General features: G+C 45.7%; 1 protein-coding gene across 1 annotated transcript; it reads left to right on the forward strand.

The window, feature by feature from the left end:
- The first annotated feature begins 3,233 nt into the window (after window positions 1-3,233).
- paqr7a (progestin and adipoQ receptor family member VII, a) lies at window positions 3,234-8,254 on the forward strand. The gene is made up of 2 exons (XM_056298336.1): window positions 3,234-3,767; window positions 4,608-8,254. The coding sequence occupies exon 2, from the start codon at window positions 4,659-4,661 to the stop codon at window positions 5,721-5,723; it is 1,065 nt and encodes a 354-aa protein (XP_056154311.1). The 5' UTR covers window positions 3,234-3,767; window positions 4,608-4,658; the 3' UTR covers window positions 5,724-8,254.
- The last annotated feature ends 10,044 nt before the right edge of the window (window positions 8,255-18,298 follow it).

Raw genomic sequence — 18,298 nt, forward strand, 5'->3', positions numbered from 1 at the left:
TGACCTACTGAGGTGTGGCTACTGGACTCAGATTTTTTTGGCCTCACATCAGTTGTCAGAGGTCTACAATGTGAACAGTAGCATTCATTCATTCATTATCCAAACCGCTTATCCTGCTCTCAGGGTCGCGGGGATGCTGGAGCCTATCCCAGCAGCCACTGGGCGGCAGGTGGGGAGACACCCTGGACAGGCCGCCAGGCCAACACTGGGCCCAGTCATCTATGCACCATATATATATATATATATATATATATATTATATATTAGGGGTGGGACGATTCACAAATCTCCTCACGATCCAGGGCTCAGGTTTTCGATTCGGTACGATACAGTGGACGCCTTGGTGAGCGAGAGACCAAACCCCGTTGCAGTCCTCTATGTTTCATTCATTTTAAGAATTGGGCCCAACATCTTGGCATTATCGAGGTATTCAAATGTAACGCAAGTGCCAAAGCTCTAACAAAATGTTGTGCCGTCTTGTTGTGTAACACAATTGCTTTACTTTAAAACTTACAATTTTAAAAGCTACTAGAACGACCAAGGCAGTCATTTTGACCATTTTTTGGATTCTCAAAGTTTCATAACTTTGGGGCGTGGGGGGGGGGATACAGACCTGCCGCTCCCTGAATGCTCCTAAAATTGCATATATTTGCATTAAAAGGAGTTTTAGATCAATTGCACACACACAGACACACACACACACAAAAGCTATGATAAGATCTACCTAGGGATTCATGGCAGTCTTACAGAGGCTGACAGCACCACGTCCCGGGGTGAGCTATGAGGACGCGACAACCCCCCCCCTGCATTACTGCGGGTTATATACGAATAAAAAAATGAAGCAAAAAAATACACCTCCCTGACTGGGTTCGCAGGATTTTGCCAAGTGGAGGTAGGCAGTATTACAGGTAACCTGAACAAGTCTTGGCTCCTCGGTCTGGCCATAATTCTTCCGTAGTATTTACACAAGTCACATTCTTTCCCCGCCACGATGATAGTCGTCATTTCAAAACCACGCTGGGCTTCCAGCACGCTGGAGGTGAAAACGTTTTACGCAACAGCAAAAATGCTGGTTCTGACCCAACTGCGTCATTTGTTCCCCAGCTGCTATATAGTTCATAGACAAAACCCAGAATCCCGACTGTTAATTTAACTTCCTGAACACTGAGAGTGTCCAAATGGGTCCCGTTGGGTCCATTTGGACACTCTCAGTGTTAAAGGAACCCTCGGGGTTTTACTGCGCGCGTGACAGCGCCAGGAAGTGAGGGGCGCAGAGCCGCGGGCGCCGCTACCTGCCTCAGCCAGTCAAACCAGAAGCTAAAACCCCCCTCAGGGCAAATCACAGAGGGTTAAATCCGTTCATCCGGATGAACGGATTTAACCCTCTGTGATTTTCTTACCTGGATCATTGAGCATGCGCAAAGACCCTCAGGGCAAAACAAACTAAGTGGCGTTGATTGTCTCGAAATTCAACTGTTGCGGATACGCCTTTATTTATTTTATTTTATTTTAGAACAAAATTAAAATAAAATCTGCTTTTCCCCCACAAGTTCAGTTTTTTTATTGATTGATTTTATTTAGAACATGTTAAGATAACAAATTACACTGGTCTACAAAAATATAAAAAAAAACATTTTTCTTGCGTGGACTTTGGAAACTGTTTTTGGGCTAATTTTGGGCCGCTGAATCCAAATCTGAGCTCAGATTTGCTCTGTCGCATCAGGTTTTCGTGCTATCTGTACGCTCCTTATTCAGGATTTTACAAAAGTGGACCATCTAGTCTGGCAATCTTGGTGGGGATAAAAAATGACCCCTATTCGTTTCCTAAGTAATGTCATGCTAGGCTGAGTGTTTATTTATTCATTGTAATCATTTTTGCATCTATCGATCTTCTAATGCAACAGTGTTTTTTTTAACTTCCGAGTGTAAAATTGCTGTTTTATCCAAAAATAAGGATTTTTCATAGTTCAAAAACCTGATGTGATAGGCAAAAACTGATGCCAGATTTGGATTCAGCACCCAAAAGTGAGCTGGAATCCGTTGAAAAACCCCCATGCAAGAAACATTGTGTTGACCAGTGTAAGATATATAGGCAGGAACACAAAACAAGTGGCAGAAACAGTGAACATATTTTTGCAAACTCTCTGCAACAACACAAGTAATAACTAGTCCATGTTCGAAAAGGGGTGTAGGATGAAGTACAGAGCTTTTCTGGTCCTACCCCCCTTTTTTTATACATTATCAATCCCCGCGTGCCGCCCAATAACCCCTGGGATTGGCTCCAGCATCCCTGCGACCATGGATGGATGGATGGATGGATGGGTGGCTCAATCAAATCAAACCAAACCAAAACTTTCAAAAACAAAATAAAAGTGGGAAAAAAAGAAAGAAAGGCCTAGAAACCATAGAAACCAAAAAATAAACAACAACAAAATAAACAAAACGGCACAAGTCAGCCAAGGCGCCTTGCACGTCCTCATCCACAATGAGCAGTGAGATGACTTTTTGGCAAACTCCGAAAATTGTCCAACAAACATCCGGATAAACATCCATCTACAACGTACAGTCACTGTGAAAACGTGCGAACTGGCGCCCAGAGAGTAAAGTGGCAGTAGTGACGGTAAGAGTCGTGACTCATGTGAACCAGACTCTGACTGAACGTGTTCTGCTTTTCCTGAACGTGTTAAAACCAGCATGTTGGCAGGCAGCCCCGGAACATGAATTCACCTCCGCCCGCCATCGGAACCTTTCTACCGAGGGCCCCCCCACACACACAGGAAAACGTAGACCCTGTTTACACTTGGTTTTAAAATGCGTTTTGGGGGCGATCGGATCACAAGCGGACGGCGAGACACGTCAGGCGTCCCGCTGAGCACTTGTGATCAGATGTCGTCACTCCGGAGTAGAAGAGCTCCTGCTGCGTCCTTGTCGGGGACGCATCAGGACGCATTAGCGTTTACGCTCCAAAAGACGTGCGGTCAAATGCGTCCAAGTCCACTTCGGCAAGTGGTTTTGAGTAAGCGGTTCACGAGACGTTTCGGTGGTCGTTTACACTTGTGTTTTGCGCCGTCCACTTGTGACCCGATCGCAAAAAAAAAGGAAAAAAAACGCATTTTAAAACCGAGTGTAAACGGGGTCATAGAGTCACTTCTTTATCTTCACCCTCCACATGTCAACGGTTCGTCGAATCGCAACACGTTTATCTCGCCCCCTTTTCCCGGCGTCGTAAGGAGCGGCCGGAGAGGAGGCGGAGAGCACATTCTTCTTGATGGAACGGGGTTTTTTTTGTTTCCCCTTTGTACGCGTCTTTACGGTACGGAGACCGGGAGGTGACGCGGACAAAAAAAACCCCAAAAAAAACAATGATAAGTTAAGTCGCGCGCGCGCGCTTTAAAGTTAACTCGCGCGCGCGCGCGCGTTTCTAAGTCTCCCGCGCGCCATACCCGTCTTTGTCTCTCCACGCCTCGCCTTTAGCGAAACCGGTCACGACCGGTACAGCGTTCGGCGGCGCCGAGCCGAGCGGTCCAACAAGAGGTTCCGTGGGGGAGTCGGCTCGGCAAGCCCTCGCGGAAGTCGCTTTTTTGTTTGACAGCGAAGGAAACGACCGCCCCCCTTCTCACCCCCCTTCCCCTCCCCTCCCTCCCCTCCCCGGGCACCTTGCATAGCCGCCCTCCCGGACTGGCGAGACGCATCCTGAGCCGACGCGTCGCGGTGGATCTGAAACAGCCGGAGAGGAGCGAAAAACACCCACAAACCGGCCGGGACGAGGTAAGACGTTCAACCGGGCGAACGGGGGGGTCGCCGTGTCCCCCCTCCCCAGCTGCCCCGCAACACACCGGTGGGGAGGGGGGGGGGCGAAACTTTTCAGCCGAGCCGGCCCGGCGGCGTCATCACCCGGAGACCCGCCGTGGGAAGACCCGCTCTCTCGCTCCTCTCCCCGGCCGAGCAAGTTCGGACGGACACCGACTGCTAGTCACGTGTACTTATACTTAAGTGTTTCGGGTTCTCCTAACACCCCCACCCCCCCATCCCTGAAAAGTATACTTGGAAGTTTATTTCATCAAGTACAGCTCAAGCGTGTGTACTAGCAGTAGACTTGTAAGTATAATTCTGTTTAGTGTATCGCTGGTAAGTGCTTATAAAGTAAACGAAGTGTGCTCACTGGTTTTAGTATAAAGTAAAGTATACTAACGGCACACTTGACTGAGCTATGTGTCCTAGATCCTGGAAGCCTGGAAATTAATGTAATCTTTGACAGTATCTTACTTTTCTCATCAGTAATGACGTATTTAAACGATGTCATGTTGATTAAAAGAGTGTTTTTATTTCCTCTCAAACTTATCATTCAGACCCATATAGGCGTGCTGATCTGCAGATGATGAGCTACTCTCTCTCTCTCTCTCTCTCTCTCTCTCTCTCTCTCTCTCTCTCTCTCTCTCTATAGCAGGAGGAGGCCGTTTATCAGATCATTGCTAAGGCCGCATTACTTTAAACGATGTCATAAAATGTTACAAGCAGGACAACTTTGGCATAAGTCTTTATGTAACCATGATCTGGGTTCGTTCTTGTTTGAATGGTATTCTAACAAAAGTGTTCTTTCTGCCCCAGCCATCCGCTGTTCGAAGCCAAACAGTTGGCAGCGATCATCCATTGACAACCATGGCAACAATAGTCATGGAGAGAATTGGCCGCCTGTTCATCAGCTTGCAGCAGGTCAGAGAGGTGCCCCGAATGCTCACTGAGGCAGCTCCGTCCATGCCTGGCACGGTGAAAGACCACGAGGTCCCGTACTACTTCAGAGAGCGCTACATCCACTCCGGCTACCGGCCGCTTCACCAGAACTGGCGCTACTACTTCCTGTCCCTCTTCCAGCGTCACAATGAGACCATCAACATCTGGACTCACCTGCTTGGGTTGCTCGTTGTCCTGGCTAAATTCTGTCAGCTTGCCGAGACTGTGGATTTTTCAAGTGACCCCCATTCATGGCCCCTGTTAATCCTCCTGCTGTCCTCGGTGAATTACATGTTGTGCAGTGTGGCTGCCCACCTGCTGGCAAGCAAGTCGGAGCTCTGTCACTACGTCCTCTTCTTTCTGGACTATATGGGTGTAGGACAGTACCAGTATGGCAGCGCCGTTGCACACTTTTACTATGCGGTGGAAGCAAACTGGCACGGGCATGTGCAGGGTATCTTCATGCCTATTGCCAGTGTTCTCTGCTGTCTGTCATGCTTTGGCTGCTGCTATGGGAAGTATTGCAACCACAGCCTACCTGACTGGGTACGTAAGGTGGGTCAGGTGGTGCCCTCAGCTGTGGCCTACGCGTGGGACACCAGCCCTGTATTCCAGCGACTCGTTTTCTGGTCTGCGGCCAGTGAAGACTCAGCCCTTTTTTTCCACCTTGGTCAGGTGGCCTTCTTTCTTGCCAGTGCCTTCTTCTTCACCCTGCCACTACCGCAGCGCTGGTTTCCCGGGCACTGTGATTTCGTGGGCCAGGGTCATCAGGTGTTCCACGTGTTTCTGGCTCTCTGTACCCTGAATCAGATCCAAGCGTCTCACCTTGACTACTTGGGTCGCAGGACACTTTATTCACAGCTTCACAGAGACGGTGACGCTGCTCACTTTGTGCGGTTGTATGTTTTCACTGTGGCTGCTTGTGCGATGATTGTAGCCTTTATGACCGGCAAAGTTAAGCTACTGCTCCACCGCCACGCCAAGTCCAAGTAATAGATACGACGTGGTAAGAGTTGTGCTGCCAAAGTATTAATGCTGCCTTGATCGGGATACACTGCCCTGCCAGACTTGGTGTCAACTCCTTAACATTCTGTATACTTGATTATTATGGGACTAAAATGCGGCTTAACTGTAACAGAAGAGTTTATTTCTACTCTTGATTTATGTTATAATTCATCTTGGCACTGAGATTTGAAAAAAAAAATCCTTAAAATGTTCCTTAAGTGCACTTTTCTGTAAATGTAAATGGGAGATATAGAGTGGACCATCCAGCTAAATAAGACTATCTGTTTTGTGTTTGAATTTGGCACGATGGTTCGGTAGGTAATCATTTTATAGATTAACTGAGGCTATTATAACTTCAAGGAATAGAAGCTGAGGCCATCTATTCACAAATACTATCATGCTTATCAACACTGTAGTGTCTGCCTGATCATTTAAACGACGGTGGTACGAAGTCGTATCATGCTACTGAACTTCATATGTATAACAGGTCTATTGGGACTGCACTGTTACTGTAATATCACCAAATAACACCTTGAATGGATTGTTTAGGGTCGTGCCAGCCATGGTGACAGAAAGTGTAGATGGAATTTAAAAGTATATCTGAACGAATCCGGGTTGATTTTTGTTTTTAGTTGAGATTCGGAGTAATGTCCAGCATTTACTAGAATCAAGTGACGGCTCACCAGGACGTGTTGCTACCCCACACTGTTGGGGTTTCTCCACCTCGGCTGAAGGCGTGATGTTGAACACTTTGTATGGCGATGTGTAGAACGGCGATAATGGTGTGTGTATATATATATATATATATATATATATATATACCCAGGTTGGCAAGTCAGATAACACTAACACATGGCTTCAAAATACTTTTGATTTCATGGGCTGTAATCCATCCCTGTGTAGGGTTGGAAGCACCATCGACACTCGGGATTTTTAACGCGTTGCCATTTTAATTGACATCCGGTTCCTGTGGTTTTGTGCTGAATAGATATCACCACTCGACCCGTGGTGACGGTTTAGAAATCAAAGTATCTAGATTTACCTGAAGTGACGCCACTTTTTCTGATCTGTGGCGTTATGACAACGCCACAGAGGAAGACTATCAGAGGAAGAATTCCCCCTTTGTTCCTCTTGAATGAAGCAGTCTACATATTTTCACCCCTGGGCTCGTGGTGTTTTACTAAAGCGTCGGGGTAATAGTAGATTTGAGGTCTTTAAGGGGTACGTGCTCCGATGGACGAGACATATTTGTCCAACATTACGCCGCAGTACTTCTGGATATACCTCACGCTGACGGGCGCCGTAAGGCCATGTGGAGAGCTGGGTGTCTCTGTAAGGGACTACACAATGGTGGCCTGCGACACGTTTCCTCGTGAATACTTGGTACACAAGACCCTGAGCTGATACCGGGAGGCCATTGTGTATTAGGTTTGCTGAGCATTCAGTTGTCCCTTTATAAGTGCTGCATAGTGTTAACGTGTGCCTCGTGAGTCAAAACTAGCAGTTTGTGATTAAACTGGTCTAAATTACAGGGTACCGCTGTACATCTATTCGGAAGATGACGATGCCTGTCACTACTACCTTCTCATTTGGCTTCCTTATATGAAATGTGATTACTTTGTATTACTTTCGTGTACTTTTTGCTTAACGTTCGAGAGAAACGATTATTCTCTAAAATAAGACATTGCCCACTGAAGTGCTGTAATGTCTGCTGGCACTGGGTTTTATAGTTCAGTTTGTTATTCCACCAGAACTCTAACATTGTTTTTTTTGTGTAAATTTGCATAATGTACCAAGCTAACTTTTACCTGAAGGGATATTCGTGGGAGTCAGAATGGATTACGCTGTGTTTAACCCTGCATTTTATTTGGTTTCGCTGCAAACTGCTGCATTTTATTTCTTCTTTTTGTGCGCGCGTGTGTGTTTGTGGTGCTGATGGTGGGTGGATGTGTACTGATGTGTGTGTGTGTGTGGGGGGGGGGGTTGGAGTTACTATTGCATTTTAAAGAAAGAACGGAAGGGGAAAGAGTAATATCCAATATGATGTGATTCTGGAGGCAACCCTGTCTCATTCCTCCTCTTCCTCTGCTGGTTTGCACAGCGCTGTGACGCACGCCAGCTCTCAGAGCCGCACTCATTGGCTCTCACCGGGAGGTCGCCATGGTGACCTCTACTTAAACACTGGTTTTGTCAGCAGGCCTTTAATGGAGGCAAGATGGAAAAAGAGCTGCGCATCTTTAGTGCATACAAATGTGCCTATTAACGTTTTCCTCTGGCCACTTTCCCCGTGTTTGTTGTTGTGGGCCGTGTCCTGTTGGAAAAACTAGTCTCACCCTAATGTGACATACGTACATGACTCAACAACGCGTCAATGGTGTTTTGTTTTTTGTTTTTAACATTGTCACTTCCTGTTTAGAAAGTCAGGAAAATACTCATGTATCTCTGTCTGTCTCTTTCTGGGGGGAAATGATAGAATCTCTAACAGACCAATAAAGTTTCTCTTTGAATTAAAATGATCACCAAAGCAATATCTTGAACCTTTCATTTCATCTGTTCCACACTAAATTAACAGGAATGTGGAACGATCCATATACACACACACACACACACACACACACACACACACACACACACACACATATATGTGTGTACGTATATATATATATATACACACATACACATACACACACATATACATATATATTATACATATACGTGTGTATATATATATACACACACAATACACACACATATATATGTGTATATATATACACACATATATATATGTATATATATATGTGTGTGTGTACGTATGTGTGTGTGTATATATATATATACATATACATACACACATATAAATATGTATATATGTATATATATGTATATATATACATATACACGTGTATATACACACACATATATATGTATATGTATATATATGTATATGTGTATATATACACACATACACACATAAATATATGTGTGTACATGTATATATATACACATATACATATATATAATAATTTTTTTTAAATTGGAGATATACATTTTTTGGGTCCGGGGAGCGTGGCGGTCTACTCCGTTGCCTACCAATATGGAGGTCGCTCGTTCGAATCCCCGTGTTGCCTCCGGTTTGGTCGGGCGTCCCTACAGACACAATTGGCCGTGTCTGCGGGTGGGAAGCCGGATGTGGATATGTGTCCTGGTTGCTGCACTAGCGCCTCCTCTGGTCGGTTCCCAGGGGGGAGGAGGAACTGGGGGGAATAGCGTGCTCCTCCCACGCGCTACGTCCCCCTCTTGTCAGGTGAAACCCCTCACTGTCAGGTGAAAAGAAGCCGCTGGCGACTCCACATGTATGGGAGGATGCATGTGGTAGCCTGCAGCCCTCCCCGGATGGGCAGAGGGGATGGAGCAGCGACCGGGACGACTTGGGAGAGTGGGGTAACTGGACGGATACAATTTGGGGGATGGGGGGGTTGGAGATATTCTCTCCAGCAGACAGATTGACCATTCAGATAATCATCATGCAGCCACATCATGACGGTGAAGCCCACCAGTCTCAGGTGGACTGTCCTGAAGTCGGGTCTCAGAGGATGCTGGCGATTGGTTCTCAAACCTCATAACGCGAGACTGAAAGCAGCACAACTAACTAAATCTAACCAGGTGGCAAGATTTCAGTTCAGTTCGTAATGTTTGCTTTATCACCCACATATCACCCGTCTTTAAAGCAGCAGAAACGGTACTGATATGACGTCATCCCTTAAAAGAAAAACTCGACATGGCTCCAGGTGGCTCTTCGTCAAGGAGACGTTTATAGTTTTACTGCCTCCTGGTGGAAGTGATGTGAACTTCGGGTGCACACACACGAGCTGATCAGCACAGATAACTTAAGGGTGTGGTTTTCCACGAATAAAGCAGAACGTTTCCCTTTCCTGACACCTCTCTCTGAAAGTTGAGACTGTTCACTGTGTGTGGGGGGGGGGGGTGGGGGGGACGTCTGAGTAACCGTGCTGCCTGTGTTTTGGCTCCCTGCTTCAGATGGTGCCTGGTGGCGGGACTATTTGGTTGGTTTACACTGGTCCTTCCCGAGCGGCTGAGTGTCCCAGGAAAAACCTGATTCAGCAGAATAATCCCAGTGTTGGACTCCCTCCCACATTCCAACGTGTACGGCTCACAATGTGTGAGACCTGCCTGCTCTCCTTTGAGCAAACGTCAGCGGCAGGCCAAACGAAGACGTTTTATCACCGCTTACTTAGTGGTCGCCAAATAATTATTCCAGTTATTAGCAAATTCCATATTTGAACTCTGATGAGGATTTTGCTATGTTACGTAACACCCATGTGTCAATGACCTGGCATCTGTGAGCTCGGGTGGAGCTGGTGGCGCAGCTGGTGTTTTGTTCAGATTATATTTTTGGGGAGACTTTGGTGTAACGTTCCAATACAATTATCTTTATAGTAGCACACGATATTGATCGTTTAACGCCACTTTGAGCTCACCGGCAGCTCTGTACTTGAATTCTTTTGCAGGTGTATTAAACCTAACATGCATGTCTTTTTGATGGTGTGAGAGAGATACGATGTTCTTGCAGTAGATAAAGCGCGCTTGTATTTCAATAAACACTCGTGCCACAATAGGTAAAAAATTCCAGTTTTGATTTTCGCCATTTACGCTCCAGTCTCCTGCAGGAGACTGGAACGTCATTAAACCAGGGTGTAGGCCTGTCTCATCATTAAACCAGGATGTAAGCCTCTTTAGTCACCTAGCTCTGATAGTGAGAGGTGCAACTGAATCGAGGAGACTAGAGAGGGCCACATTTAAGTCACTAGTGAAATTTTCAACAGAGTCATTTACCACAGTGAAAGGAGCCAAGACTTCAGGCAGCTGCTGGCCAAATGCAGCTGCAGTGGAGGGACCAATATGGCGAGTGGCAATTACATCTGTGCTGACATTAACTGGACAGGCCAATAATGCTTCAAATTTGATGAGAAAATGATCTGACACAGCAGATGTGGTTGGTAAGACATTCAGATCAGAAACTATAAAACCAAATCAAGGGTGTTACCACTGCAATGAGTCGACTCCTGAACAAACTGAGGGAACCCAAAAGTATCAGCTAGTGCCAGAAAGGCTTTACTTAGAGGATGAGCAGCCTTATTCAGATGAATATGGAAATCACCAAGAATTAGATTCTCATCAGAGTGAGTAACAAGGCCTGAGACAAATTCACCAAATTCTTCAAGAAATAACGAGTAGCAGCCAGGAGGCCGATAGAGTATCACAATTTGGACTGAGCCGAGTCTATTCATGGCTGAGGGAGATGGACCAAGAATAAGAGACTCAAAAGACTGGAATTTAGATTCAAGTCTAGACGTCAGATTGAAAATAGATTTATATATTAAGGCAACACCCCCACCTTGTTTATATGCCCGAGCTACATGGGCATAAGTATAGTCAGGTGGGGAAGCTTCATTTAAGGGAAGGAAAACATTTGGTTTCAGTTATGTTTCACATAACCCAATCATATCAAAACTATGTTCAAGAATCAGATCATTTATTAGTAAGGCTTTGGTAGACAGTGATCTGATATTTATGAAACCAGATTTAAGCGTCTTGTGGAAGTGATCAGTAGTAGGCAGAGCTTTAGAGCTACCAATAGGTGAAAGATTAATTGGAATTAGACACCTTGTTGAGAGTTTTAGCCACCAACGCTTTGGACAATATGTGGTCACATTCTTGATAACATTAGCTGTTTGGTTTTGTAGATTATTAGGTACTTTGTCGCACATCTCACCACTACCAGTGGTAGGAATAATTACTAGATTAATGTGATTCACACATTTAGGAGAGGAGAGCTTGGGAGCAATACAGCAGGGTAGGGAGACAGTCTCAATGTTATAGACCAAGCTATCAGGCTGATAATCTACACGATGAGAAATTCCCTGACTAATATTAATTAAACTACTTGACTCCACATCCACACTAGATTTGAACCCAGCAGGTTCTCTAATCACCTGCAACCTGCTGAATGATAAGTCTCTAGTGTCAAACTAAAACAATTACATACACCGATCAGCCAAAACATTAAAACCACCTGAGGCCACCGGCATCAGGGAATACTGTTGCCATGAAGGGGTATACTTCATGTAGGTGGTAAATGTCAAAGTAACATCCTCATGAATGCCGGTTTCCCAACAGAACATTGCCCAGAGCATCACACAGACCTCTGCCGGCTTACCTTTCTTCCCATAGTGATTCCTGGTGCCATCTCTTCCTCAGATACACAATGCACACACCCTGCTGTCCAAATGATGCAAAAGAAGGGGGGAAGGCTCTGACTGTTGTTTGTGCTTATGCAGCAAATAGCAGTTTGGAGTATCCGGCCTTCTTGGAGTCTCTGGATGGTGTCCTGGATAGAGTTCCGCCTGGGGACTCTATAGTTCTGCTGGGGGACTTCAGCACTCACGTGGAGAATGATGGAGAAACCTGGAAGGGGGTGATTGGGAGGAACGGTCTCCCCGATCAGAACCCGAGCGGTGTCTTGTTAATGGACTTCTGTGCGAGTCATGGATTGGCCATAACAAACACCGTGTTTGAACATAAGGTAGTTCATAAGTGTACTTGGTACCAGAACACCTTAGGCCGAAGATCGATGATAGACTTTGTGGTCGTATCATCAGATCTGCGGTCGTATATTCTGGACACTCGAGTAAAGAGAGGAGAGGGGCTGTCAACTGATTACTACCTGGTTAGGTGGTGAGTTGGATCAGATGGCGAGGAGGGCTACCGGACAGACCTGGCAAACCAAAACATGTAGTGAGGGTGAGCTGGGAACATCTGGTGGAGGCCCCTGTCCGTGAAGTCTTCTGCAGAAGAAGTTCTTGTGTATCCCGAGAGAGGCTGGTGACATGGAGTCTGAGTGGGCCATATTCAAAGCCTCTATTGCAGATGCAGATCACTCCTTCTGTAGAAGTCACTGAAAAAATGCAGAGGTCCTAAACTTTGTATGGGCCCATGTTATAGTGTGTTTGTGTTCTCCAACTATATGATGTTGTGTTTGGGGATACATGGTTGAGACTCAAGGACAGCCATCAGACCAGCTGCTCACCTCTGGAGTGAAAACCTCACGGTATTTTAAGAGAAACACCAGCTCCTCTCAACACCTGTGGAGGCTCAAGGTACCACCATGTCTCTGTTCTTACTGAGCTGCTGTCACACCTAACAATCTTCCTCCCTGTGTGTTACTCACATTGTCTAGTGGTGGCTTTGATTTACTGTAGTCAGCATACAACTGCCCTCCATCCATTAACACTGTCTCTTTGTAGACACCAGCCGAGTATGAAGCGGAGGCAGAGATCCGGTCTGAGGCCAGAGACTTTAGCCCAAGCTGCCTTGATGACCTTAAGCAGGTAAGGGCTCTCTTTCCATCATTCACATTTAGGAGTCAAACTTCTTCTTCAAGGCCTCTTCGTTAGCGAGGGTTGCCAGCACCATCAGGATGACATGCTTGACAAACAAGTCTCCTCCAGTTCTTTCTGTCCTGAGCTGATCTTGTTGCCTCTGATATTTTCAGACTAAGCCATTCTCTGACGTCATCATGATACTGCCTTTTTGGTCGGCCTCTCTTGCGCTTTGCTGGAGTAGTTCCCAAAATCGCCGTCTTGGTTAATTTACTTCCACCTGGACGAGAGATATGTCCAAAGAATGACAGCTTTCTTTTCATTATATGTGCCATTAGTCCTCTTTTTGTTCCTAATTAATGAAGGATGCTCGTATTCGTTCGTTTCTCTGTCCAACAGGAGTCCAACATGAGGACATTTTATAAGGTTTTCTTACAATCAAAAGAACCTCGAGTACTTCTCATTACGTAGCATCATGGACTGGTTTGACCATATACTTGACCCTTGTCCTCCAATACTTTTCTAGGCCCTCACATCTCAGGCAGGAGACTGTGTGACACAGGACAGTGAGCTGGATGAGTTCATGGACCTGCTGAAGAAAATGCTGCAGATGGATGCAGACCTCAGAATAACACCTGACCTCAGAATAACCCCTGACCTCAGAATAACACCTGACCTCAGAATAACACCTGACCAGGTCCTGCAGCATCCCTTCATCACCAGAGACCATGCTGAGGACCACCTCTCTCACAACCCCCAGTAAGAGAGAGAGAGAGAGAGAGAGAGAGAGAGGGAGAGAGAGAGAGAGAAAGAGAGAGAGAGTGTGTGTGTGTGTGTGTGTGAATGAGTGTGTGAGTGTGTGAGTGTGAGTGAGTGTGAGTGAGTGAGTGAGTGTGTGTTTTATGGGCTGTTTCAACAATAATTACTACACCTGTGCTGATATGCAAAACTTTCCATCCCAGTAGAATATTAACACTACCATCCAGCTAAAACATTTCAGAACGTTTGACTAAACTATGCAGTCGACACGAAGTGGGTCAACAGAGGTTTATATTGGAGGACACAGTTTTGACAAAATGAGTTTTATTTAGTTGTGAGCTCTGTTTAATTAGGCCTTCTTAGGTCAAACCCATTCCATGATAATCGAGTTAAAAGGTCTTCTTACAGCCTAACACCATCAAAGATCTCAAAATTACACCAAGCTTTTTACACCATCTCCATTTCCTTTCCATCTCTTCATCCATCCATCCAACTATCCACCTCTGTAAGTCAACATAACTGCATTAGTACTATGGTACACTAATCATAATCTCTTAGCTTTTTATCTTTGGAACAATTGTGTTTGGACCCAATTCATGCCACATGCAATGTTATTTGCATCATCATCATCATCATCATCATCATTATTATTATTATTAATATTATTATTATTATTGTTATTAATGCTGGACTGCATTTATATAGTGCTTTTCTTGTCTGCTATAACCAGTCAAAGTGCTTTACAGTGTCTGCCTCACATTCGCCCATTCACACACACATTCATACACTGATGGTGAAGGCTGCCATGCAAGGTGCCAACCTGCTCACCAGGAGCAGTTAGGGGTTCAGTGTCTTGCTCAAGGACACTTCAACATGCTCTCTGGAGGAGCCGGGGATTGAACCGGCGACCTCCTGATTATTAGATGATCCACTGTACCTCCTGAGTCATGCCGTCACATTTTATTGTCATTATTAGTAGTAGTATTATTAGTATTATCATTATTATTAGTATTATTATTATTATTATTATTATTATTATTAACTGTAGTTGCATGTTATTGTAAAGTGTCAATCATTTCTCATGTGGCCTTGGGGAGCTCCATCGACCAATCACCATTCACGGAGAATGGAACTTAATGATGTCATAATGTTCTAGAACCTGTGGAGAATATATTCCGCCGAGGTGAGATGTCCGTCATTTTACCTTTTTTCTTCAGGCAGAAGGTACTAAACACAGCACGATGAGTTTCTCTCAAGCAGTTTTGGATAAAGAAAGCAGCAAATGTAAAATGAATGTAATGCATGGTAAGTCTATTTGATTAACCAACACATTTTTGTCATAAATTACATAGAAAGTGTGTAAAAAATAGTTTTTCTGACCCGGTCAGCAGTTAAAACCATTCACATTAGTTGGAGATTGACTGGTAGAAGTAGTAAAAGGGGTCTGAGACGGACAGACAGATTTTATGTCTGTTACCACAAACCAGTCATTCCAGAGTTTGAAAGGTCCACTGGTAGGTGAGGGGATGTGTTAGACTACACAACACGCAACAATAAGGAAAATGTTCATCTCGTTAGAAAGCAGTGAAAATAGTGTGTGAACAAAAGTGGCATGGCGAGTGAAACATCCCAGCCCTGCATATGAAGTCTTAGATTAGTAGGTGTGTTCATAGATGTATTGTTGACATTGACATGTTGGGTTGTGTTGATATCCATCCTTATCTATGTGAAGCCGAGAGTTCCCAGCAGCGGGTGTTGTCCCCTGCTGTGGCCGAGGAGCCCTCCTCCTCTCCATCAGCACAACACTTCCAGGTAGCCACAGGTGATGTTCTGCATGCCGCATCCTCACGCTATCTGGTGCTGGACTTCCTTGGGGAAGGCAGCTATGGACAAGTCGCTAAGTGTGTGGACACAAACACCAACACAGTAGTAGCCGTCAAACTCTCCAAGAGGGATCGGAACGCAGTGATGCTGGCTCTGCAAGAGGTGACACAGAAATTGGTGTATCAGTGTATATGTTGAGATGTTGCATATAAAACCTGTGTTTTTGCCAACCCAATATGCACGTTCATAAAGAAACAGAGACACGATGGTCAAAACTAATTTCCGTGCTGGTGTTTTGGTGTCCTGGTCCACACTGGCGAACAAAGGCCCTGTTTTCAATCTAATGTTAAAGCTGTAGGACTCACCGTCTGACCTGTGATGTATGTCTTAGGTGGCCATCCTCAGACAGCTGAAGGCTCTGGATTCAGAGCAGTGTAACTTGGTGACGTGGAACGGCAGCTTCATCCACAGAGGTCACATTTGTCTGGAGTTTGAACTCCTGGACATGAGTCTGGCCGACTTGCTGGACCAGAGAGATTTGGAGCCGCTGCCTATGGAGGACATAAGGGGGATTCTGTACCAGGTGGGCCACACTTGGCCGTTCTCATGCTAACATATTGATGGGCGCTACACTAGAAGAGACCCTTCCATTTGCATCTATTCCCAGGAGATATTGTTTGAAAGTTTTAAGATGTGCTGTGAAAAGCAAGAGTTTTGGTGTGTTGTCATACTTATAAGATTTCATAGTGACCATTTTAATCTGCTGTGTCAGATCCAAGAAACAATTGCCTGTAGCGTTGCGCGTGATAAATACACAAAGAGGACAGCTAAATAAATCTGAATAAATGTTGGACAACTGATTTGAATGTGAATAAACTGAATGCAAAACCCACATGTCTTTTCAGCTGGCCACAGCCCTCAAGCATTTAAAGACCGTTGGGATTATTCATGGTGACCTCAAGCCTGCCAATATAATGTTGGTGGACAGTGTTAAGATGCCTCTGACCGTCAAACTGATTGACTTTGGTTTAGCCCGCCATGTGTCACAGATGACGTTGGGGACCTTTTTCGGCACCTTGGACTACGTGTGAGTGACTGACAACATGCGTAAGGTGTGATGTTAGTTTTGAGGACTGTTGTGTTGAATGTGTTGCTGCTGGTGTCCTCTCAGCTCTCCAGAGATGCTGCTAGGCCTGCCCTGTACGGAGGCTGTGGACATGTGGGCCCTCGGCTGTGTGGCCGCCGAACTGCTGCTGGGCTTCCCTCTCTATCCCGGGGACTGTCCTTACGACATGGTCAGTGTCTCACTTTAACACGACAGAAAGTCCTTTATATGACCGAACACACAGAAACAGCTTCACCAGTAACAATATGTTTGGAAGACGGTGACAATGAGGAGGAATCAGAGAGATCACTCTGCTGATTTAAGAGGATCTGGGACCAGTTGCCAGACCAGCAGAATTTGTCCACATTAGGGGCACCTGGGTAGCGTAGCGGTCTATTCCGTTGCCTACCAACACGGGGATCGCCGGTTCAAATCCCCGCGTTACCTCCGGCTTGGTCGGGCGTCCCTGCAGACACAATTGGCCGTGCCTGCGGGTGGGAAGACGGATGTGGGTATGTGTCCTGGTCGCTGCACTAGCGCCTCCTGTGGTTGGCTGGGGCACCTTTTCAGAGCAGTAGGGCGAACTGGAGGGAATAGCGTGACCGTGATGCTGTCCTAGTACTTATATGCAATGATACAAATGGAGCTGGAGAGTTTCCCTCATCAGTCCTTCTGTAGAAGTCACTGAGGAGATGCAGAGGTCATGAACTCTGTATGGGCCCATGTTATAGTGTGTTTGTGTTCTCCAACTATATGACGTTGTGTTTGGTGTGTAGGTGAGATACATGGTTGAGACTCAAGGACAGCCATCAGACAAGCTGCTCTCCTCTGGAGTGATAAGCTCACAGTATTTTCAGAGAAACGCCAGCTCCTCTCAACACCTGTGGAGGCTCAAGGTACCACCATGTCTCTGTTCTCACTGAGCTGCTGTCACACCTAACAAGCTTCCTCCCTGTGTGTTACTCACATTGTCTAGTGGTGGCTTTGATTTACTGTGGTCAGGATACAACTGCCCTCCATCCATTAACACTGTCTCTTTGTAGACACCAGCCGAGTATGAAGCTGAGTCAGGGATCTGGTCTGAGGACAGAGACTTTAGCCCGAGCTGCCTTGATGACCTTAAGCAGGTAAGGGCTCTCTGTCCATCATTCACATTTAGGAGTCCAACATGAGGACATCTGATAAGACTTTCTTACAATCAAAAGAACCTCGAGTACTTCTCATTACGTAGCATCATGGACTGGTTTGACCATATACTTGACCCTTGTCCTCCAATACATTTCTAGGCCCTCATATTTCAGGCAGGAGACTGTGTGACACAGGACAGTGAGCTGGATCAGTTCGTGGACCTGCTGAAGGAAATGCTGCAGATGGATGCAGACCTCAGAATAACACCTGACCAGGTCCTGCAGCATCCCTTCATTACCAGAGACCATGCTGAGGACCACCTCTCTCACAACTCTCAGTAAGTGTGT

This window comes from Lampris incognitus, chromosome 18, assembly GCF_029633865.1.
Source record: "Lampris incognitus isolate fLamInc1 chromosome 18, fLamInc1.hap2, whole genome shotgun sequence".
Lineage (NCBI taxonomy): Eukaryota > Metazoa > Chordata > Actinopteri > Lampriformes > Lampridae > Lampris > Lampris incognitus.

Excerpts from the sequence above, each read along its gene's own strand:
- paqr7a (XM_056298336.1), top strand. The coding sequence starts at position 4,659 with ATGGCAACAATAGTCATGGAGAGAATTGGCCGCCTGTTCATCAGCTTG.